Source organism: Pithys albifrons, chromosome Z (assembly GCF_047495875.1).
Source record: "Pithys albifrons albifrons isolate INPA30051 chromosome Z, PitAlb_v1, whole genome shotgun sequence".
In the NCBI taxonomy this organism is placed as follows: domain Eukaryota; kingdom Metazoa; phylum Chordata; class Aves; order Passeriformes; family Thamnophilidae; genus Pithys; species Pithys albifrons.
Genome location: NC_092497.1, coordinates 23,305,742 through 23,329,301, shown reverse-complemented (window position 1 = coordinate 23,329,301; position 23,560 = coordinate 23,305,742). Strand labels below are relative to the sequence as shown.

The following is a 23,560-nucleotide window of genomic DNA, read 5'->3' as shown; positions in this document are numbered from 1 at the left end:
ATGAAAATTGTAAATTTGTAGGAATATCAAACACCTTTAACTGACATGAAGTGTCCCAGTGGTCTCATCTCAATTGCTTGAGAGGACTCAGCAGCCAGCCAAACACAACACCTACCTTCACAGGACCAGCAAGGAGAGTCAGTAACTCTAAAGCCTCAGTCCTCACCTCAAACTACAGCCTAAACAAAGACAAAGTACTCTACTCAAAACAGGAAAACACTGAAGTCAACACTAAGGCAGAGTAATGGGGCTACTTAAAGTCTCATCCTCTCTCACAGCTGTGTGGAGGCTTTTTGTTTTCCTTACAGTGTTGACATACTGTATGCTATACCTTTCAGAAAGAGCTAAACTGAAAACAGTCAGGAAAGAGCAGGAGCTGTTCTGTCCCCATAGAGCCTCTTCCAGGCCTCCAGTGCTGGACACAGCAATAGCTTGCATTTTTTTGTTTTGTTTTGGGTTTGGTTGGGGTTTTTTGGGTTTTTTGGTTTTTGTGTTTTTTTTTTTGAGGGAAAGCAAACTTCTAAGTAGGAGCACAAGAACAAATATTTTCTGAAACAGACTTTCTCCTATGTGTCCCAAAGCCCTCAAGTAAAATAGACGTATTGTGGAAATGATAGCAAATTAGGATTATAAAATGATCAAATGTATAGAAAAAGATCACATTGCCAGCACCTGTCACAGCTCCTTTGTCATTAAACAAAGATGCTAATAATCACTAACTCAGAATTTCAGTGAAGACTACCAAGTTTGGTCTTCAGCTTTTAATTAGAATTATGCTTAAAAGTCTCTGTAGAACACCTTATTTTCATGGTCACAAAACCACCAATATGTTATGGATAAATGGTAGTTAATTTAAATGCATAGGAAATGTCAGTCATTTAATCTGACAATAAATTCACAATGTTTCTTTACAGGCTGAAATTGTCATGCTGGCCCAGTGTACCAAGCCCAAAGAACAGCAATGCACTCCAAGAAATGGCAAGTACTCTTCTGATGGTGTGAAAAAATACACAGGGGAGATCTTTTCTATTGATCAATGAGTAAAGCTAATTAATTAGTCCTTTCACACTTCACCCTAGAAAATGTCTAATATCAGCAGTTGGGAAGCCAGAATAATAGTCAAAATACGGGATGAGGGAGGGCAGTTTAGACAGAGGTAGTATATACCTTTTAATTTAAGAAACATCTCAGACTTCTTTGAGTGCATTATACAGCATTTTTAAAGTTATGGTTCCTAAAAGAAAAATCAAAGCTGAATAGGGGGAGAGTGAGTCTAAAGAGAGAAATTGTATTTTTTATCCAGTCATCCTTCACCAACTGGAACTGATTTTTAAGTACAAGTTACTCAAAATACAAAGTAAAGAATCATGGCCTATTTCCACAGGAGTCTCATGACAGAGATAATGTACCTGGTGTTTTCTGGAGCCTGCTCTTCACCCCTCAGTCTCTACTTACCTCCAGAGCAATTCAGGATCTGGTTGGTCAGCTGGTAGCTGTCTGAGGAGCACCAAGGTTCAGCAGCATGCTCAAAACTTGCCCACAGATTTCCCATTTTCTTTGATAAGTATATGCAATTTCAGCACTAAAGAAGCACTTAAAAATCACCTGTTAAAAAGAGTTGCTGGAGACCACATTATTGGATCACTGTTACTGGACTTATTTGTATCTTCCCCTTCTTAACTTCAGCCTTTTAAACAAGTTTCTGCTCCAGTTTTACTTACTCTTGATACTGAAAGCCCTTCTTTCTGAACAACTGAGCTTATCTCTTAGGTCTCAGACCACCTACCATTATGTTCTTGGAGCAGAAACTTGTACTGCTTTCCTTTTGAGATCTCTTTTTCTGGCAAACCTGAATGTAATTTGGCACTTGTAGACCTCATTTCTCAAGCCAACTTGTGATCTTTAACAAAGCAGATTTACCTGGTCCAATTTCAGGCATTAGCTAGTAGGTATCTACAAGCCAAATACTGGCAAAACTTGAACACAGAATGAAGTAATCAGGAACAAAATTGCAGAAGACACTGATAGTCTGCTGATAATCAAATGTTTTGCTGAACATCAGCATTGCTTCCTGCTACAGGGCAAGTATGAACTTTCATATTCTAGATCAGGACTTCCCCACTTGCTTTCTTCCTTCCTTGCACCTTAATATAGATTAAAAAGTGGCAAGTTCAGAGCTAGTATCAGATAGTCATTCTTCCAAAGCCAGATAATGCTGAACAAAACAGTTTCAAAATTGATGCTGTTCAAAAATTGCAATTTTGCTGGTTTGTTCAGTTAAAGAATTTGTTCTGCTTATGAGCACCCAACAGCTTCTGTTTCTCAGTGCTGGCATTCAGATAACCCTACTGACCACTCCAGTAAAAATAATTCCACCTAATCCTCTTGCTGCTTATCCACCACACATTTAAAAGGTCAGAGAACTGCAAATTCAATAGTTGTTTGAAGTTGGACTTCTCAAAGGTAAAAAAAGAAACCTAATATATTCAGCATTTGTGGAAATTCTGCCTTAAAACATAAGACATAAAACTTAGGTGGTGCTGAACTGCAGCATAGAAGTTCAGCAAGAAAGGAGTAAGAACTACCATCTGAAATAATCTTATATGTTCAAAGAATAATTTGCCATTTTGAAGAATTGCAAGTCAAATACATTGAGGCTGCATGTTACAGAAAGGACAAACAGATTTTATGAAGCACAGTGCCATTTTGACATAAAAATATTTCAAAGAAAATAAATGAATTTAAAATGCATTTAATTGTTTCTGCAGAGTCAAAGCAACTGTCAAAGAAAATGAAGTCTGTATTAGCCACATCTGGCAGAGAAATACTGCAATGTTAATAACATGGCAGGAGGAGAAATAACAGATATCAGATAATGATTTTGCAGAAAGTAAAAAAGCACCATGTGAGGAGACAGTACAATAAAGAGGTTACCGGTATTGTTTAGAAGTAATCTGGTACACTTAATGAACTATGGAGAAAGGTATTCCTCAAACGGGTACTGTGAAACAGAGGCAAGGAGCAAACCTTCTATAATCTGTACATTTATTTGATTTGTAGGTTGTTTAAAGACTGAACCCCATCAGGTTAGTTGAGCAGTGTAGCAACTCTCAACACAAATGCAGTCCAGACAGCTGGCAAGATGATTTGTACTCCAGACAGAAGATTCTTTAATGAAAATGAGTCAATGAGTCAATCCCCTGGTACAGAGCAGAGGAACTGCAGACACTCTCATTACAGAGGCCAGAAAAAGGAACTGGGGAGACTAAAAATGCCAGCCAGTTGCCTCATCAGTTGTTCGTTATGTTTAGACAAGATTCTTCAAAGATGCTTTTTTTCCACCTCTTGGTACCTCTTTCAAAAGGAGTCATAGAAGTTCTATGGTTGGAAAAAACCTCTAAGATCATAAAGTCTAACTATTAACCCAGCACCACTATGTTGACCACCCAAGGGACATATGCACACTTTTTTTTGCACACTTTCAGGGATGGTGATTCCACCACTTCTCTGAGAAACCTGACCACCCTTTTAGTGAATACGTTTTTACTAATATCCAATCTAAACATCCCCTGGTGCAACTTGACGACATTTCCTCTTGTCTTGTCACTTGTTACCTGGGTGAAGAGACCGACACACACCTCACTACAGCTTCTCCTGAGGTAGTTGTAGAGAGCAATAAGGTCATCACAAATGTCCTTTTCTCCAGGTTAAACACCCCTAGGGCCCTCAGCCACTCCTCATATTTGTGCTCCAGTACCTTCACCAGATCTGTTGCCCTTCTCTGGACACACTCCAGCACCCCAATGTTCTTCTTTTAGTGAGAGGCCCAAAACTGAACACAGGATTTGAGGTGGGACCTCGCCAGAGCTAGTACAGAGGGACAACCACTGCCCTGGTCCTGCTGGCCACACTGTTGCTGATCCAAGCCAGGCTGCCATTGGCTTTCTTGGCCACCTGGGCACACAGGGGATCATGTTCAGCCGCTATCAAATAGCACCCTCAAGTCCTTTTCTGTCGAGCAGTTTTCCAGTCACCCTTTGCTCAGCCTGTAGCACTGCCTGGGGTTATTGTGACCCAAGGGCAGGACCTGGCAATTTGCCTTGTTGCAACTTATGCCATTGTCCTCAGACCAAGGATCTAGCCTGTCTAGATCTCTCTGCAGAGCCTTCCTACCCTCCAGCAGTTTGGTGTTGACTGTGAACTTACCGAGAGTGCACTCAACCTCTTTGTCCAGATCAACACAGGTATTAAGCAGCCCCAGTGCTGAGCCCAGGTGAACACCACTAGTGACTGGCCACCAGCGGGTTGTAACTCCAGTCACCACCACTCTCCAGGCATGGCTATCCAGCCAGCTTTTCAGCCAGTGAACAGTGCACACATCCAATCCATCAGCTGCCAGTTTCTTCAGGATAATGCTGTGGGAAATGCTGTGAAAGGCTTTACTAAATTTCAGGCAGACACAGAGCCTATTTTAAATTTGGTAGCTGTAGCATTTGGGCTACTGTTCATAAAAAATATGATAATGGAGGTATATATCACACAGGTATTTATTTAAAACAAGGCAAAAGTTAACCATGAATCTACTTATCCCACTGCAAGAAAAAAATAGAGATATTTTATGTGAGATTGCTGAGATTTCAAAGGAAAGCATTCTCATTTCCCAGTCAGATCACAAATTGTAAGGAAGAAAATAAAACCCAATACAAACTAACTTATTTCTTGCAAAAGAACTGTATCAGTATAAAAAGATTTAGAGCAACTTGGGGTGGAAAAGTGTGGGAGAAAGGAAATCAACAAAAAGAAAGCTAATAGCTATACCAGTCTGCCCATAAATTAAAAAAACATTACACCAAATTGAGCAAATCCAGAACAATCTAAGGGGAAAATAAGGGTGATTTGCATTACCAAGTGTTCTCCATTTAATCATCCAGAATTTGCAAAAACTTGTTACCCCAGGTATACTTAGACCACAACATGAAATTGAGTTTAATAGCAAACTGCTTGCAACAGCTGACAGCTTAATCTTTTCTGGCTGCTGTTCAAGCTGCTGCCTTTTTGTAGGAACACATTTACTAAACTTTTTGGAAGCTGTGGGTCTCAAAACAGCATGTCATGAGGCTTACATTTCGTCAGCAATACATCTGGTCCCAAGTACGTACAAAAGCAAGAAAAACTTTACTTAAATACTATGGGAGAGGAAAAGATGGTCCTCTAAATTTGGGAAATAAGTATTTCCTTCATGTTTCTAAAACCAAAGATGAGATAAAGTGAATTAATTAACACATTATTATTTCACTTTGCTTCATCTCACAGGCTAACTGGAATCCTGTTTCAAGGTCACTGCTCCAGGCACTGTCAGACAACGATACCACCAGTCTTTTTGTCATAGAACATGAGTCAAAGGCTCCTCTGAAGCTTGGCCCCTTTACAGATGGGGGAGAAGACAGCACATGTGACACTTGCCAGTCAGAAAAACCCAGCAATAATGTAGATATAAGCCTGAGGCATGAAGAAATCCCTGCAGCAGCAGTTACAAGTGAAGAAGGTACCATTTCCTTTACAGTACCACTCTTGAGTGACTACACCAGCATGGAGTTCAGCCAGAAAGCCCTGATGAGTCTGACAGTGAAGGTTCCTGAAAGAGCTGCTCATCCTCCTCTGGAAATGGAACTAAGCAATAAGCCAGCACAAACAGTGCATAAGGTTTTGTTTGCCCCACAGGACTACCTCAAACAAAACCAGGTAGTACTTTTGCCATCTGGACCTACTTTCATGGGACAAGTCAATTCCAACTGAAGCATCTTAATAATTTTTCAAACCATAAAATCATGTTCCAAAACTTCTGATACTTGAATGGAGCTATTAGGACTGTATAGGACAGTAAGCTTGTGACAATAGTTGTATCTACTTCAGTGAGATTTCTTGGTGAAATGGATTGATACCACAATTAAATTAGTCCTTTCACCACAGTCATTCTGTGGAAGTCTTACCATCTTTACACAGACAAAACTTCTAGGGAACTACATGAAAAACCTTCTAGTAAGGTAGCTCTTACTAGATACTTAATCCCAGGCAACTCAGGAGCCATTCAAGGCTTCTGATCTAAGCACAGGGGTTTTGTTTTCATCAGCAAAATTTTCTAATCACTATGAACAGTTTAAGATCTGATTTTCAGATCTCAAATTCTTCAATATAAAAATTTCAGCAAAAGTATCTACCACTTCAAAGAAGCAGTCCAGCTGGTCAAAGCTGGCCAAAGAAAACAGTGTAAAGCTTTGAAATCAGGAATTGAAGGCTATGTTTATCAATATATTGAGTGCTTCACATCTGAAGATTTATATTGTAGATAAATGCTGTTGTGTAAATGAAGATGCTAATAGGGTTCATTAATAGTATTGGCGTTTTTACTTGCATTAAATTAAGGCTATTTCTTTCTACATTTATCTACACATATAGAGAAACCCATACATGATGGGTTCTGAGATGTAGTTGCAAATATGATTTCACACTGCATAAGCAATGACAGTCTGTTGAACTGACTTCAAGAGCTGAATATATAGTTCAGTTAGTCATCCCTACAAAAACTGGATGGAGGAGGAGTCTTTGGAATACAGGGGATAAAAGGGTCTTCCTTAATATGTTTTCTCCAAGGCTCCATTATGTATCTCCACAATACAGGGTGTCCGAACTGTTGTTCTGGCTTACGAGAGTTTCTCAGTCATGAACTTTGTAGGTATTAGTGGTTTGCAATTATTGTAGAAAACCAATTTTATTGTTGTTTTCTCTAGTTATTAGACTTGCTTTGTGGAGAAAGAAGTTGATTGATTAGTACTGTAATCACCAGAGGATTCATAAATGGACATTTTTTAAAATTCTTTCATTAAAAGTGAAGGTTGATTCACATTCACACAAGTATTTCCACACATACTTGGCAGTATGGCCTACAGAACAACCATGCTAGCAAAAAACTCAAAGAAATTCCATTTCTCCCCCCTTCATTGATTTAGTGAGGTTCCATAACAAAACCTGGTTTATTCACTTTCCTTTTTTAAATTCACTCTTTTTAAATTTGTATCTCTCTATTTATATGTGTTAGGACTGGCAGGAAGTAACCTGTATTTCACTGTGGATCATGCACTGTTTTTTTTCTTAGCACTTAAAATTCATTGTTCTCCCACAAGGGAATGTACACATTATCACTCATGTTTGTTAAACCTGGTGATTGAAAAAGGGGTAACTCCTCGGAGCACTCCTCGGAGACTGCAAATGTTTGGGCAGTCTTATACTTTTCTTCTTTTTTTAACTTCAGTCTGGTGGGGTTTTCTCATTAGAATCTAGGAGAACACAAAGGATCCTGCTATCAGTGAAGCTATGGTTACTTGTAATATCTAGAACTGGGGTTAAAATAGAAAGCTGTTAGGGACAATCATTATCAAGTAGTCATAATTTGTTCATTTCCCAAATATAAGAATTATCCATGGTTCTTACTTACAGTATTTCTTTCATTTCTGGTCAGTGCAACTGAATTTCCTGGTGCAGTTGGACCTTCAGTAGCTTACTCATTCCCATAACTAACAAAATCTTTTTTTTTTATTCTGCACCTACCAAAGCAGTACATATCTGCTATTGATAAAGTAAATAAGTAGGATTAAAACAAAGGTTTTGCAAACAGTTTACATGAAGTAACCTGATGTAGCCTTCATACATGAAACTCAATAGAGAGTATGGGCTTCTGACCTAGTAAGTATTGACTCCATGGTATTAGCCATTGTCTGACATCTTGCTTAAGAAAATTTATGTATCAGGACAGAATAATTGTCCTAGAAGCACACATGGCTCTCAAATAGAAGACATAGATACACTCCACTTTCAGTTATAAAGCTCACAGTATATGTAATCCTTAACCAATCTCATTAGAGCAATATTTATTTAATGGTGGTAACTAGCACATTTGGGAGAGTAAGAGATACATGATAATCCTGGTGTGAAGACTAGATATAAACTATGAACTCATTCCATCATGATGCATCCTTTAAGAGTAAAGAAATAACCTTTTACGTGGAGAGAAATAGAAGAGTACACTTGCTAAATAGTTTCATCCAGCCAAAAAGGAAGGTTTGTTGGTGTAATATACCTACTCAGGCACACAGGATTAGGAGACATATCGTGCTCCATTCCTCAGGTTAGGGCCTAATAGTTTTCTGTGCTTTGATTTTTTTGGTTGATTCTTCTATGGGGATTTTAAATTATACTGCCTGACACCTCTTCAGGCAGTCTAAAAAGGTGTGTGCATGAGAGATGTGAGTGTACAGTGGCTGTGGTTCTAATAAAAGTGTAAGTTAGCTTGTTCCATGTGCTATGTCACTCTTCAAGTGGTTTCAATCATGTTCTTAGCTTTAATATCCTTAGCTTCAATATATGATATATTAAGAGTAAAATTGCAGATATGAAGGCTCAAGACCACCAAAACCAAGGCATTTTAATTTTTTCCCTCCTTTTCCCAGTCAAATAGCTCTAGATGACCACTGTTAGCATTAGTAAGAATTTAGACATGGGAAAAGCTTAGACACTTAACTGTAGGCCTGGAGGCATATCAACATAATGATTTATAGTATAGGGTATTATACTGCAAAGCTACAGAGTAAGGAAAGAACTCTTCAGCCTCTAAAAACTTGCACACATCAAAGTTAGCACACAGTTATTTTTTTTCTGGTATCCAGAGTAGATTTTTTTTCCTGCATGAACATGAATGTATATTTTATGCTTTTTTTGTTTGTTAATGTGTAAGGTCAGACTACAGTGCAGTAGTTAGCACTGAAAATTATTACAGTCTTTCAGAGACAAAATGATCAGGTACTCAGCCTGGAACAGGAGATTGCAGCAACCACAGGGGTGTTTCAGGGGGTGTTTTCACTCCATATTAGTTACCAAATGAATAATAGTCACTACCAAGTATCTACAAATCTCTCAAAAACCTAAGCTTTTGGGGTACTTTGACAACCCTAAAAGCCACCTTTATGGCACAATGGTTGCCTGCATTTGAGCAGTCATCTGGAAAGCAGAGAGCACAGTGACATCTTGTCAATCCAAGTCAACCCCACTTACTACTACAAAAATGGTAAAATAGTGAAGCACTCCATGAAAGACTTTTGCTTACAGAAAATACTTGTCTTGGAGTTCTTGACTGTGTGTTACAGGCTCCTGATTTCTCTGCTTCCCTCTGCCTTGAAAGCACTGTGTGTCTGCTGTCTGAATGATGTTAACTGTGTCTCAGCACTGCATGGAGGAATCCAGACGAACCTGGCTAATAAAACTTGTGCTTACAGCACTGACTTCTGACCACTGTTTATAGAAAACTGTTGCTAAGACTAATCACTCCATGCCAATAGTGGTGGGGTGGGAATAATCTTATCCTCATATCTGTTTCAATTCTACAGCAGAAGCACCAGTTTGATAAATAAAATCGAAAACAAGGTGCTGTGCTAGAAATGGTCATTCACACTGCCCATCCTCAGATATCTCTCCAGTGCTTGACAGGATCACAGGATTACTGAGGCTGGAAAGGACCTTTAGGATCGAGCTGAACTGCAAACCTAACACTGCCAAGCCCACCACTAAACCATGTCCTTAAAGTGCCCCCAGAGATGGTGAGTCAACCAGTTCCCTGGGCAACCTGTTCTAAGGCTTGACAACCCCTTCTGTGAAGAAATCTTTCCAAATATTAAATCTAAACCAACTCTGGTGTAACTTGAGGCCATTTCCTCCCATCCTAGCACTTGTTACCTGTGAGAACATACCAAAGCCCCTTTCACTACAACCTCATTTCAGGCAGTTGTAGAGTGTGATGAGGTCATTCCTGAGCCTCTTTTTCTCCAGACTAAACAACTCCAGCTCTCTCAGCTCCTCCTTACAGGACTTGTGCTCTAACTTCCTTGCACAAACCCCTCCCCAGGCAAAGGCTGAAACTTTACAGAAACAAATTCATGAAGGAAATAACATAGATTTTTTGAAGCTTGTGACAGAGGCAGAAAAATCCTGAGGACTGATAGGCAAGCTACAGTCAGGGAAACTGAGATGAAATGGGTGGTTCGGGTCATTACTGGAGACACTGGAGGAGAGGTAGGTTAGAGAGAAGTAAACATGCTATTTCACCTGAAAAATTACAGATTGCAGCCAGTTTTTGGCAGACTGCTACCACAGAAAGGGATAGCAGAACAACAAAGCTCTTATGGGTATTCTTTGATCTTTCCCAAATGGCATGTGCTACATTAAACTTTGATGGTAGTGGTTCAAGCCAAGGTACTCAGCAAAGCAATAATCACCTTTGAAAGAGATCACAGATCACAGACTATTCAGAGTTGGAAGGGACCCACAAGAATCATCGAGTCCAACTCTTAAGTTAATGGCCCACATAGGGGATTGAACCCATGACCTTGGCATTATGCAACCAATTTTTAACCAACTGAGCTAATCTCAGGGTCTTCTTGTGAGCTGTAATTAAATAACCATTCTGACATTGATTTCATGTGCATGATTACTGGTATCACCAGAATTAGGATCCAGAAGGCTCAGTAACACCCTTCTGGCATGACACCTGTGGTTGTGTATTCAGTGGTTTGATGGGTTACACCCTCTTGAAATGAACTTGGCCACTGGGACTTCTGTGTTATAATCAACTAAATACCACCTTTGAAAAAGAGGATACCTATGTTTCCACAGTTTTTAATTGTCATTGCTGTGTCAAACCAGCTGTAATTGCCAATGCCCATACGACACATATATATGAGCTGTAGCTCATAGACTACATCATAGCTTCTCAACACAACATGGTTCTGTACCCCATAGTTAAAAAAGCAATAGTCCATAGTCACCCTGAAGATCTAGCTGGTTACACTGGGTCATACAAATGTTCTTCTAATGCTGTAAAGCATTTGTGGAAAAGCTAAGATAAAATTTATATCAAATGTGCTGCCTAAATGAAAATTAATATTGCTATTAAAGATCCCACTAGAAAAAAATACAAATATTTTCACTACTAACATAAGCATTTTTGTGGATGCTGAGAAAATCCCTAGCTCCAAAAACAGTTAAAAGAGTCCACTGGTATGTGATTCTGTTAACTCTGTTTCAATGTTCATTCAACCTCAGTCAGAAGATGCTTGGGATTTCACAATAAGTAAGAAAAGCAAAGGTATGGCAGTGCACTTGAATTCACCTTTTATAGGCTGTACCTCCACTGAAGTGCTTGAGGAGTCTGCTATTCCAAAGTGTTGTGTTCTTACTCATAAACTCATTATACAATTGCTTTGATGCCATTTTCTCTAAGAATGTTTCTTACTCTGACATGTTTTAATCATCCTGTTTCTGTATTTGTGCATTTAAAGTTGTAAGGGAACTTGAAATCCTGCAACCATCAAATATTTTTTTAGTAAATAGTCTGTTTTTTTCCTAATACTGTACAAGACTCAGTTTCTGCTTTCCAGATCCCATGAAAAGGTATGATGATCCTTGTTCACAGAGAAATCATGCTGGAGAACCAGTCACAAGCATAACAGAATACTGTTTTTTTAACTTCTAAGGACAGCTGTGTTTTGTCTTGTTGTTGGGGTTTGTTGTTGTTTCATTTGTTTTTTGCTGTTGTTTTTGTTGGTTTGTTTACCCAAGTGTCTCCGTTTTGTCCATTGGCATCACGGTACTCTGCCTAAGGTTGTGTTACAGAATCCAGCCTTACAGTTACCATCTCTTCACTGGTAAAACTCTCTTTGCAATCATAAACTGCACTGCAGAAAGTACTACCAAGCTTTGATTTACTTTATTTTCTCTTTATTTAAAAAAGGACCTTCCTACTCCCAGGCATTCTAATTTACTTTCCATCTTCCAAAACAAACAGCTCAAACAAATACATTTCATGAGCTAATTAGGTGCATGCAATCAAATGCAAACATACATCAGTCTCACTACCCTAGTGTTGGTCCAAGGCACCAGGTAATGGACTAGGCATAACATCAAAGTCAAAACAAACATATTTTAAATATGACTAAAAAGGCCCTGCAATGTACATTGAATAACTCCTATTAAAGGAAATATAGATACATAACATTACAGTGCCTTTTAGAAGATTACTACATTAGGGCACAAAAATAGCAGTGGTAGAGTACTAAAAATAATGGTCACTTTACAGGAGGCTTGTGACAAAACCTGCAGCACACTGTCTAAATATGCAATATTTCAAAAATCTGAAACGTTGCTGTGATAGCTCAGGAGCGGGTGCTCCAGCACTGTGTTTCATACTATAGTGCAGCATAGCACAAATCCCAGAAGATGCTCTTCCTACACCAGCTATCACACCTGTACTTTCTGAAATTCCAGAACAGATTCTGTCATACACATTTCTGTTTCTCCACTGTAATTCCCTCAACAAGCCTACAGGGGCTTGAATCCTTCTTGGAGTTTTCTCACTTTGGTCATACAACTCGCCTGTGCTCTCAGCAATAATGCTCTCAGAAATAATGGCAACATTTTCAAAATACGATATTGCTACAGTAAATCCAAGTCTGTGATCTGGAAAGTCTTGTTTAGTGATACACACAACCGTATTTTAGAAGGAAATTTTCCACCTATTGATTTTGTATTGCATTGAAAAGTACTCGTTTCAAAGCCCCTCCTCAACCCAAACATTGTCATAGCTTCCAATGAGCTTTGCACCAAGCAGCAGCAACAGTCTATGTGGCATAAAAAATCATTGCATCCAGAGATCTTTGATCACTAATTTTAGGCATTTTGTGTCTCTAGTGTTTGCCTGTAAGTCAGAAGGTGACTGAACAGTGCTACCAGCAGGTTTGCTCTTTATGACAGGAGACAGATCAGGAATATTCCTGACTGCTTTTATAAAACTCTTGAGAACTATGAACTGCAAGGCTGATACAGCTTCTAAAATAATAATTTTATTTTATGGTCTTTACAGATCTCTATTCATCTCTCTTGATAACGAGCAGAAAGACAAAAACTTCTAATCTTACGGGCAGAAGATGACATAGAAGCCATGAAACATGATCACTTCAAAAGGGATGTAATACTCTCTACTTGCAGTTATGAGCTGCTATTGAAGTAGAGTTACCCATCTGACAGAAGCAAGTTATTAAAGTAGTAGGATTTATATGCTTTATTGAAATGACTGAATGACTACATTCCTTACAACCATAAATTTCCATAGGTAAAAATGATCAAAGGAATCTGATTTACTAGAATGAATTACCTTATGCAATACCTGCCATCTTTCATCCAGCCATAAAGCCACAGTCAATGTCCCTTTCTATTGCATTCAGTGCAATGCAATGACCGAGGTCTAACACTTTCTTTCATCAAAAGATTCTGAAGTATACTTCAAGCTTATTAATTCAGCACTGACATACTTTGATTGAAGAAATTATTTTAAATCCTAATATAAAATTAGAAGAGTGAAGAACAGAGTATTACAGTGACTTACTGCACGTCCCACACTATCTGAGAAATGGCCCCTATAAAGCAGCCTCCAGCTCTCTCAGGCTTATGCCATAAATGCACAACTGCCATCTATCCATCCGCTTTGGAAGTTAGGCAACAAATCAAACATAACAAAGCAAACATATCACAGCTCTGAAGACCTTAGTGAATCAAAGGATCTCCTTGGTGATACAAATGAAGCTTGGATAGATCAAATACAAAATTTCTGGCTAGACAGTTTTATTGAGCACAACAAAACAAACTAAAAGCACTGCATGTTTGCTACTTGTTAATATGTACCACCTTGTAATATCTTTATATTTATCCTCTATTATATTTCATGCAGAAATACTGATCATTTAGCTTGAGACCAAGCTATAACATGGGTTAGTATGATTTACAGCATGGTTCAGACAAGACTAGGCCTTCCCAGATACCTAGTGTTGATGACAACTGGGATTGTGTAAGTGGAATCCTTGTGAGGAAAATGCCAAAGTAATAGAAAGACTTAACAGCTCAGAAAACTAAACTACTCTTAGTAAAATAAGAAGAGTATAATCTCCTTAATACTGAGCAAAGCAGAGGAGCAATTGTGAAAAATGTTACCTCACCACGGTAAAACATGAACCCAAAAGAAACAGATGGTTATCACTGTCTAATGTTCATATTTTGTGTGGACCAGTGCATTTAGCTTCTCAACCCAGTAAACTGAAGCAACCTTTTAAAATATTGCTTCAATAAAAATTAAAGGTTTTCTTTATATCTATCTTTAAAAAGAAACATAATACTTTGTAGAGAAAAAACAGAAGTAGAAGCACAATCTTCCCAGGTGTGATGCAGAAAAAGCATGCAAGTACTAACACTCATGTCTGCCCGTTTTCTTGAAACAAGGAAGCAGAACAAGCCATGCCCACAAAACTTTGATTTTAAAAGATCATCACTATTTTAGTCAATTTTCAATCTCCTCTAAAAGAATTTCTTCTCAGTAATTATGTAAGTAAATTAGATAGTATGACAGATAAAGGCAATACATATTTTTGAACCATAGTAAGGTCATCTCAGTGTGTTTCTCAGGTCTGTTTCCCCGTTTTCATTCAGAGCAGCGGTATGGTGAAATGCAGTTATCCAGACCACAGCTATGCCATCTAAATCCCCTGATCAGTGGGAACTAAACCAGCCACAAGTCTCCTTACAGACATGACTGATCTCAAAAATCCCAAGATCCGATCACTACTAAGATAAAGTCTGCTGAGAAGCACATCTCAAACTTTTTGTTTATTAACCATTCCTGTTTATTTAGATTCTTATACAGTATACAAAGCAATAGAGAAACATAAGCATTGAAAAGTGAATTTTACTATGAAAATATCCATGACAAGAAACTGGATGACTGTTAATGGCAGAAACTCTGCCTGAACTCCTGACCCTACTTTGACATAGTCTTCTATATAGTCACATTTATTAAGTGTTTGAAAATAACAAGCTCCCTCTGGTGAAACTGGTAGTTTTCCCTACCTAAGAAAATCCCCTGCTCAAACAGGGCATTTAGAAACCTCTTCTGTAACTAAACAGTTATGATAAAATTACTTAACCCCCTTATCACATTTCTGGTAACATTCGTGTCAGTATCAGTACAACAGACATAGTTTCAAAGCACTGGACATTGGGGCAGAAGAAGCCTATGGAAAAAAAAAAAGAAGGTGGAGAGGGGAGAGAGAACTGCTTCACAGTCATTTGCCATATCTCATCCAAATGTAGTGGAAGTGAGTTTATGACACCATTAAAACTTTGGGACATTGTTTATTTATGAAAATAACAACAACATAATAGCATTTAACATTTCTTTACATGTACCATTGCGTAGTTGCTTCATTAATGCAAAAATATACTCTACCAACACAGCACAAGTTTGGTTACCTGTTAATTGAACTTAGAATACCCACATTATTACTAGAAATACTGAACTTAGAGAAGGAAACAATACTTTTGCTGCTGTGGTGCTTAGGTTCCCCACATATATTTGAACCCAGACCGTGATAGGTGTGATTTTGCATAATGAATTAGACATAGCTCTCATATCAGTGGGGAAAATACCAGAAAGGATATACTGACAGGCTACATAAATTGTGAACGTTAAATTACTCTCTTGATGTATCCGGAGCAGATCACTCATTCCTTTGATTAAATTATATTATGTAAACTATGGCTTTTTAAGGGGCCCACGATTTACTCATCAGTGCAGCAGTAGTTCTAATCTTTGCAGCACTAGGAAAGCAGCAGAGCAACAACTTCTTTTAGGAGGGCTGCATAAGTGGCAGCCTCATTAATAACATCAAGGACTGAGAAAAAAGAAGATGAAATTATTATTTTACCATTGCTGATACATCTTTCAGGCCAAAAAAGACACATGTAACTTTTTCACTGTGAGAATAATAATTTCATTAACAAGATTAGTATCCAACACATTTTGTACACCAAAAATCTCTACTCTCTCACATCAAATTTGGCACTAGATGAACATAAAACATGTAAGAAATTTAAGAAGTGTAAGTTAAAGCCTTCCAGAATAGAACATGTAAACAGCTAAAAACTTACTTTTGCTGCCTATGTTGTCCTCTATTAAGCTTAATAATTTTAATATTTGCTATCATGACAACTAAAAAAAATTTATCCCCCTCTTAGACAGTTAATAGTTCCTGTCTGAAGTTCATAGATAGCTTTTCAAATGTAGTATTTACTTAAGCAATACAAAATCGAAGTGTTAATAGCTGCATCTCCTCTAACTAGTGGGAAAGTAGCTGTCTATAGTGTCAGACAAGTTTATTAAGCTGTTTTCTGTTGAAGAGAATGCAGAAGAAAGCCACACACTAACATGCTGGGATGCTGCACCAGAGCATTTAAACAAGGCATTCTTGAATTTGAAATAAATACTGCATGCAATGACATTTTTAGAAGTCTAAAATTAAACAGCTGAAAGTATGGTTCTCTTTCATTAAAAAAAATCCCCTTTTGTGCTTTTAGGTTTCAATATAATTTTAATTACACTTTTCAACATATAAAAATAAACCTAAACTACCAGCTGAAAACTTCTGTTCTGTTTACAGACTAGCAAACAAAATTAAATTTTAGAGTCTCTTTAGGCACTAACACTGAATAATATCTACATATTTCAACTCTCCACACTCCAGTCTCTAGTGAGAAAACTACATCTCTGTGAACTAAATGCCTATTGATTGACATGATTTTAGCCATTTACAGATCTCAGCATTTACACCATTAAATCCAATTTTCACTTTTAAAATTATGACAACAACAAAGACAATAATTGATTGCTATAAAACAGTAAGTACCACCAAGTGGCAGGTGGTACCCATAACATGCTCCAGCTAATTATTCAGAATTCACACCTTTAAGACTGTTTTACCATTATGATGCAATATCACACTAATGTTTACAAAATTCAAGATGATTTTGTTTGGATTCTTTCTCCTCCCCTCTAACAGTACATGAACTCTGATCTTTTTCCATTATAAACTAACAAAAAGACAGCAATGCAAAGATGCTTCAGACCTAAAAGTAGACAATACACAAATCACTTTAGAATTACTGCTTACAATGGTCATGAATGAAAAAACAACTGAGTAATAAGGAAAGATAGGAACTACATAATAATTTATAACATAAAAGAGAAGCCTTGACTTACTGTATCTTTCTTAGGCCAAAAGAAAATCCCTACTCTAGTAACTATTACAAGGTAACAGGACAAGCAGAAGCTATCATGTCTCAGAGTAATTTCAGGTATTGCCTCAGATGTAACTGGGCAAGGGAACACAGCAAAGAATGCTACAGACTACAGAACTTGCCTTCCATGCAGCAAAGACATTCGAGTGCCCATAGCTCATTCCAGAATCGCAGCTGTGCACAGGCTACTGCTGTCAGCCTGCTAATAATAAGGCCTGTTGACATGCATCTGAAAGTGCCATCAAGAAATTAGCAGGTGATTAATGAGTACGCAAAACACAGATCTACTGCCCAGATATTCTTCAGGTATTTCTAGTTTCTAACACAGTGATTTTATCCCTACTTCTAGTTCTGAAATACAAGAACTAATATGCTCTACATACAACACTACTATCAATATTTGCAAACAGAACTCTGTCCCTCACACCTGTGTAAACCCATTGGCTTTGATGAATACACCTAAGCCAACTGAGCTTGAAATCCTGTTTCATCCACCAGCAGTTTTCTTCTGCTGTCTTCTTCCAAAATCAAATGAAAATTTCTGTCTGTTATCTAGAAACATTGTTGGGAAGTTAACTGTGGGCACTAATGGAAGCTTATGCAAATGTGCTTTACAGAGTCTTTGCAAAATGGCACCATATCATTTTTCTGAGCAATTGCATTTTCAAATAAAGGCTGATGCAGATGAAATTATTTAAAAACAATAGAGCTATCATGAACTACACTGTTCTCAAAACTTCCACTCGATTCAACCCCATTTATGAAGGGCAATCCCAAATGATCTGACACAGCAGCTCAGCATGCAAGCTTGCTAATGACAAGGCCATGGACTTCCCATGCAAAATGGACACATTCCATGGGTAGTGCATACAATCCTGTAGGAGCAAGCTGGCATTTAATTATTGTGCTACACTACAAGTAAAAAAAAAGCTACTTGCAGCATTGATACACATTTTACAGAGTAACAGTTCTCTAGGCGTGGCTTTTTAGGAAGCGGGAACAAAACACTCCATATGAAAACAGAACTGAACTACTACACAGATCTGCACAGTATTTACAAACAAAACCAGAAAACAGTATTTGCATGAAAATATGACTTGAGGTGGGGAGGAAATGTGTGTGTTTGGTGGCTGGCTGTTTTGGTTGGTTTGGTTTTTTCAGTGAAACAACAAAAAGACCCCTTTTTTTTAAGGGAACCATAATTTACACAGAACATAAGAATGTGCTGCATATAGCCTCATACATGGTAGGTTAGCTAGTAAGTTAAGGCTGCCATCCTTAACTATTAATTTCCAAAGGCATGTTTCTCACCTAAGTGTAACAATTTTTTACAAACTATAACCGATACATTATGGGGCTATGCAATTTCAGGATAACAAAACTCAAGATAACAAACTGGTATCAGCTAAAACATGACACACTGCAAGAATTCAAAATTATTCCAAAAGGAAACTCAGCTTTTCAAAGATACCATAAATAATCCATGTATATTTTCACTAATACCCACATTTTGAACCAAAGAGACTGTGAGTAAGATCAGATGGTCTAAAAATATTCCTTTAAGAAGTATGTACCAGCAGAAATTTCCCTCTAAAATACTTGATTTTATTAGTGAAATGGTACCAAAGATAACAAGTATACAAACAATCTCTTTGCTCTATGCTACTTACACATCATAAATAGGACAGCTGTTGTTTCAAGTCGCAATCCTTCCCAGTCTCCTGTAGGCATACAGATTGTTACTCTTTCATCAGAATTAGCTGTTTACCAGCCAACAGCATGTGGCTTACAGATCACAAAAATGGCTGTCTACACTTTACATGGTAAAGCATTTTCTGTAGTCTTAAATGTACACAGTGGCAAGAACACTAAATCTTATCAAAAAATGAGTAAGCAGCTTCACAACCAAATTGGATTTGATTACCTTAGGAATAGGGCAAATTTTTTGTTCACCATAATATCCAATCCCCACTTAAAGAATGCCTATGCAAAGGAAAAGCAAAAGAAATAGAAAGCAAATAGTCAATACACTATTATTTGTTTTTATTTTAACTGAAAGAAATAACACTTCCCATGAGGTAAGGCAATTAAGTAATTTGATTGCATTAAGTTGTAGTAAAAATAATCTACTCCATTTTAAGTATAATTACGTCTTAGAAGTGTGACTTTTCAGAAATCTCCTGCAACCAATTAAATTAGTTCACAGAACACAAGCCATGTTTTACCTTGACAAAAATACCTGAATTCTTTTCTTACATGCTTTCTCCCCAAGGAGTGAAAAAACAAAATCTCTACTATGTAAGCCCTGTGTAAATTAAACTTTCTTCCTCAAATTATTTATCCCCCATTTCTTTGCATACAATTCCTTTTATGTCACCTAACAGGTATCAGAGATGATCACGAGGTAACAATTAAGGCCATCCAAATGTAGACTAAATGCCTTAAGGGCTTTGTTTGATGCAGGTGATGAGAACACACTTTGTATTCAGCTACTACTTTTGTACAGTGGTGGTCCCCAAATTGCATCTTTGCAATTAACTCATAAATGATATTTGCAATCTCATTTATGAATCTCCTTTAAGAATAAAAAAATCAACGTAAAATTCAGTGTTTTAACAAGTGAACTAAACAACCGTTCTGACAAATCACTTGCATCTTTGCCTACAGTATGGTGGTGGTAAAATAGCAACAGAGATCATATACGGTAAAGCTGAAAATGTGTAACAGCACGTATACATTTTCTAGAAAATACCAATTTCAAGAAGGCACTAAAGCTTCTGCTTGTGCTCCCATATTTTTTTAAACAAAGAAAAAAACTTATTTCCTTAATGGCACCTATACTATTTGCAGCTTAACAGACACACTGAAGCACATCTCAAAACAAAGCTGTAAATTATAATCCCACATGGATGTGCTCACTTCCATAAGGACAAAGAAACCAACAAAACAAAACAATCCCCAAATAACGCAGTAAGCTAACCTAATGTCTATAACATGGCAATGTTCCTCTTAGGAACAGAAAAAGAGCATGCATTGTTCAAATATCTAAAAGAAATACTAATTTTAGGGATATTAGTAAGAGATTATTTTAAATAATGAACCCTAAGAATCTCAAGCAGTGAGCAAACGAAAAATATACTAGTTCTTGGGTATTTAACGTAAGAAAGCAAAACTGTGTTTATTTTTAAACCCCCTTTCCCTACAGTTGTCATTTACAAGGGAAGAAGGTGTGTTCATTTATGCACAATTTCCAAGCACATCAAACATTACATATTGGGATTTTTTAACCCACCGGGCAAAACAATACAAAAATCATCAACAAGCAGTATTTTAAACAACCTTCAATGTGTATCTTCAGCTTTTCTGGGGAAGTACAGGTTTAGATCTTTCAGTTTCTACGTATTTGTAACAGCTCATAGCAAAACTTAACATAAATCATTTTACAAGTACAGCCATCATGGAAAAGCATGGATTTTCAGAGATGAATAGATCTGATGGCATCTGCCTTTTCATGGTATAACTACTGGTCCGTGCTCTCTTGCTTTACAGCAAGAAGACAAAGCTATCACAAGAACTGGAGAAACTACTAATATTATCAACATGTTCGGGTTGATTGCTTTGACATTTTCTTCCCCATTCTGGGAAATAAAATGCTTTGGATTTCATTCCTTAGTTGAATCACAAGTCCATTCTTTGCTTTAAATCTCTTCTATTTTAATTGACAGGCTCTCTTCATTTGGTTGACAGTTTCCGTTCTGCTGTAGTTTGACTTCATCTGTCCTTTGTGTATCTCTACTGTCTACTTCCTTGTCGGTTTCTGAATTCTGATCCTCTTTATTGTTATCTTTCTCCTACCAAAGATACAATTATTTTACAAAAAATATTTCTTAGCATTACATGATACAACTTCCAACCAATTCTTGATAATTGTCTCAATTTTTACATGCCTATCTTGTCTCTGCAATTTTTAGAATAGAGGTGTGAGCTTCTTTGCCCCTTCTTTTTTTTTAAATCAGCTTTCTTTCCAACTGGCTGAAGCTAGACACTCACATCAACTTGTCATCCAAGAAATCACTGCCATAAAGTGATCTGCCTTTATAATCTATATTCTGAAAAAAACAGAACAAGCAGCATCAATGGAACTTATGAGAAACAGCTTCAGAAATTCATATTTTGTCACAGTGCCAAGTATCCCCAATTTTTTTAATAAAACAAAACTAATTCTTTTCTTTCCTATTTTTTCAGCTATCTGATGCATTTCAACAGAGTTCTTGGGCAAGACATTTACTTAAGCATTTGTAGAGTGACCTAAACCAGTTGTTTTAACAGTTGTATAATTCTGAGCACAACAAACTACTCTTTAAAAGAACACTGATATTCAAATTCTAAGATGAAACAATCTGAAGATGTTTCTTTTGTCAATTGCAGCACCTTCACTTTTGCAGGGAAAAAATCTCTTAACACTTCCCCAGCTGTTCAACTTTACTCCTGCAGAATCCAACAAAGAGCAGGACCAAAGGAACAAGGGAAAGGATGAACTGCACAGGGCAAGTTTATTTAAATAATCTTTTAAGCTTGACAGTCAAGTGGTCCCTGAACACTGCTTTGTCGTTACACAGTCTGCCTGCTCATAAAGGCAGGCAGGCAGCCAATCCCTAACAGAAGGCACACAACAGGAAAGAGAAACAAAACAAAGTGTTTCCGTACACTCCTACAGGGCCAGTAAAGTTCAAACATGGAGACTTATCAAACTGGCACACAAACCGCACTGCAGGTCTCCAACTAGCAGAAACTAAACTCAAATGGTAATAATTTGGTAAGGAAAACAGAAGGTGAAAAACAAAGGAGGCAAGGAAAGAAAAAGCAGGGAGAGAATTTCAATAATGGACTCACTACCACCACTCATTTTGCTGATCACACAGCTTACCTTTAAAGTAGGGGTGCTTTTGTCAGATTTCTCCTTTCCTTCTTTTTCTTTGCTACCTTTTTTCTTGGAGGTGGAGCGTTCTCTTTCTCTTCTTTCATTATTTGTATCTCTTTCTCTTTTTTTATCTTTCTTGTTTCTGTTTCAGAAAAGTTTTAGTTAAATTAGAATTTGATCCAGCTTCAAACTACTTGACTGCTAATTTAAACTCTGTTAACTTAAAATCTGAGGATTTTTTAAAAACCTAAAATGTAACAGAAAAACCCTTCATAAAGATAAGGGGATTTTTGGACTGAAGAGAGCTGAAGTTACGAGTGATCAGTACACACTGTATCTACCAAGAAGAAAGAAAATGAATCTCTATCAGATGAAGGGGTTTTATAATTCTGAAGTAAAGTTGCACTGCTTATTGATTTGAAACACTCCCATTGAAAGCATACCAAAGCTCAAATACATTAAGGTTTTGGGGTGATTTTAAATTAAAACTGAATCATACTGACCAACTGTAGTCATCTGAGATGATTATTACAAAGGCAATAAAACAATGAAAATACTATAAATCCTTCCCTCTTTACTGATCATTAAGTTTACATAAAACTGACCTTCTGGGGGAAGGAGTTCGTGAAGACTTTCTTTTTGCTGTTTTCGATGTTTTAGGAGACTTGGAAGGACTTCTACTCTTCCTTTTACGCCTTTCTCTACAGGACCAAGAAATTCAAGATCATCAAACCCCAAAAATAATAAACTCAGGAACCAGGCAAAAAGCAAAAGCTCTTAAAATTACCTAACATATCCATGGTGCAAGTATCCCCAAATTTAACATTATACATCATGAACAATACATTTTAAAGAACATTTTGTATGTGATAGTTTGGTGGAAAAGGTTGAAAGTAGAAAAAACACAGATTGTACACTTTCAAATGCTTTTTTTTCATTATCACATGCTTGGTAACACACTGAATTCACTTATCCTGTATTAAGAGTGTCTTCAGTCAGGAAAATAATTCAACTGAATGAAGTGCCATATTAAGACAAAAGGCATAACCTGAGCAATACAAACCTCAAAATACAACATTACAACCTGAAGATCACTGAAACTTCAGATTAATCTGACTGCAAGTTAATTCCTAAATACATGACCTAGAATTCCTGTTGGTTTAGAAGCAAACATTTCTAAATGAAGCCCAAGTTGTCATCGAAATCAGAATAAACATGCAGATATTTATTGTTTTTCTAGTAGTCCTTGCTCAGAAAACAGAATCCTATCATTTGGTAAAACATGGAAGAGCCTGTATTTTACAGAAGAGCTATTTACATAGCTGAGGTTTGCTGAACCTGCCATTATGCAGTATGACCCTGGAAAGAACAAAAAAATACTGAGGCACACCTTAAAGCAAAAATAAGCCAGCAAAG

At 37.3% G+C, this 23,560-nt stretch overlaps 2 protein-coding genes across 5 annotated transcripts in view; one reads left to right on the top strand and one right to left on the bottom strand.

Moving 5' to 3' along the window:
• The window catches only part of LOC139684972 (interleukin-6 receptor subunit beta-like), a 36,266-nt gene extending 26,788 nt beyond the window's left edge, over positions 1–9,478 (top strand). For both annotated transcript variants that reach the window (XM_071581427.1, XM_071581426.1), the window contains 2 exons: positions 915–978; positions 5,314–9,478. In XM_071581427.1, the coding sequence (XP_071437528.1) occupies positions 915–978; positions 5,314–5,796 (547 nt within the window). In that variant the 3' untranslated portion in view covers positions 5,797–9,478. The remainder of the gene's footprint in view (positions 1–914; positions 979–5,313) is intronic.
• A 5,784-nt stretch (positions 9,479–15,262) lies between these two features.
• SREK1 (splicing regulatory glutamic acid and lysine rich protein 1) overlaps positions 15,263–23,560 on the bottom strand; it is a 34,601-nt gene continuing 26,303 nt past the window's right edge. For all 3 annotated transcript variants that reach the window (XM_071581361.1, XM_071581362.1, XM_071581363.1), the window contains exons 10-12: positions 22,750–22,845; positions 22,151–22,286; positions 15,263–21,074 (exon numbers count right to left, since the gene is read on the bottom strand). In XM_071581361.1, the coding sequence (XP_071437462.1) occupies positions 20,922–21,074; positions 22,151–22,286; positions 22,750–22,845 (385 nt within the window). In that variant the 3' untranslated portion in view covers positions 15,263–20,921. The remainder of the gene's footprint in view (positions 21,075–22,150; positions 22,287–22,749; positions 22,846–23,560) is intronic.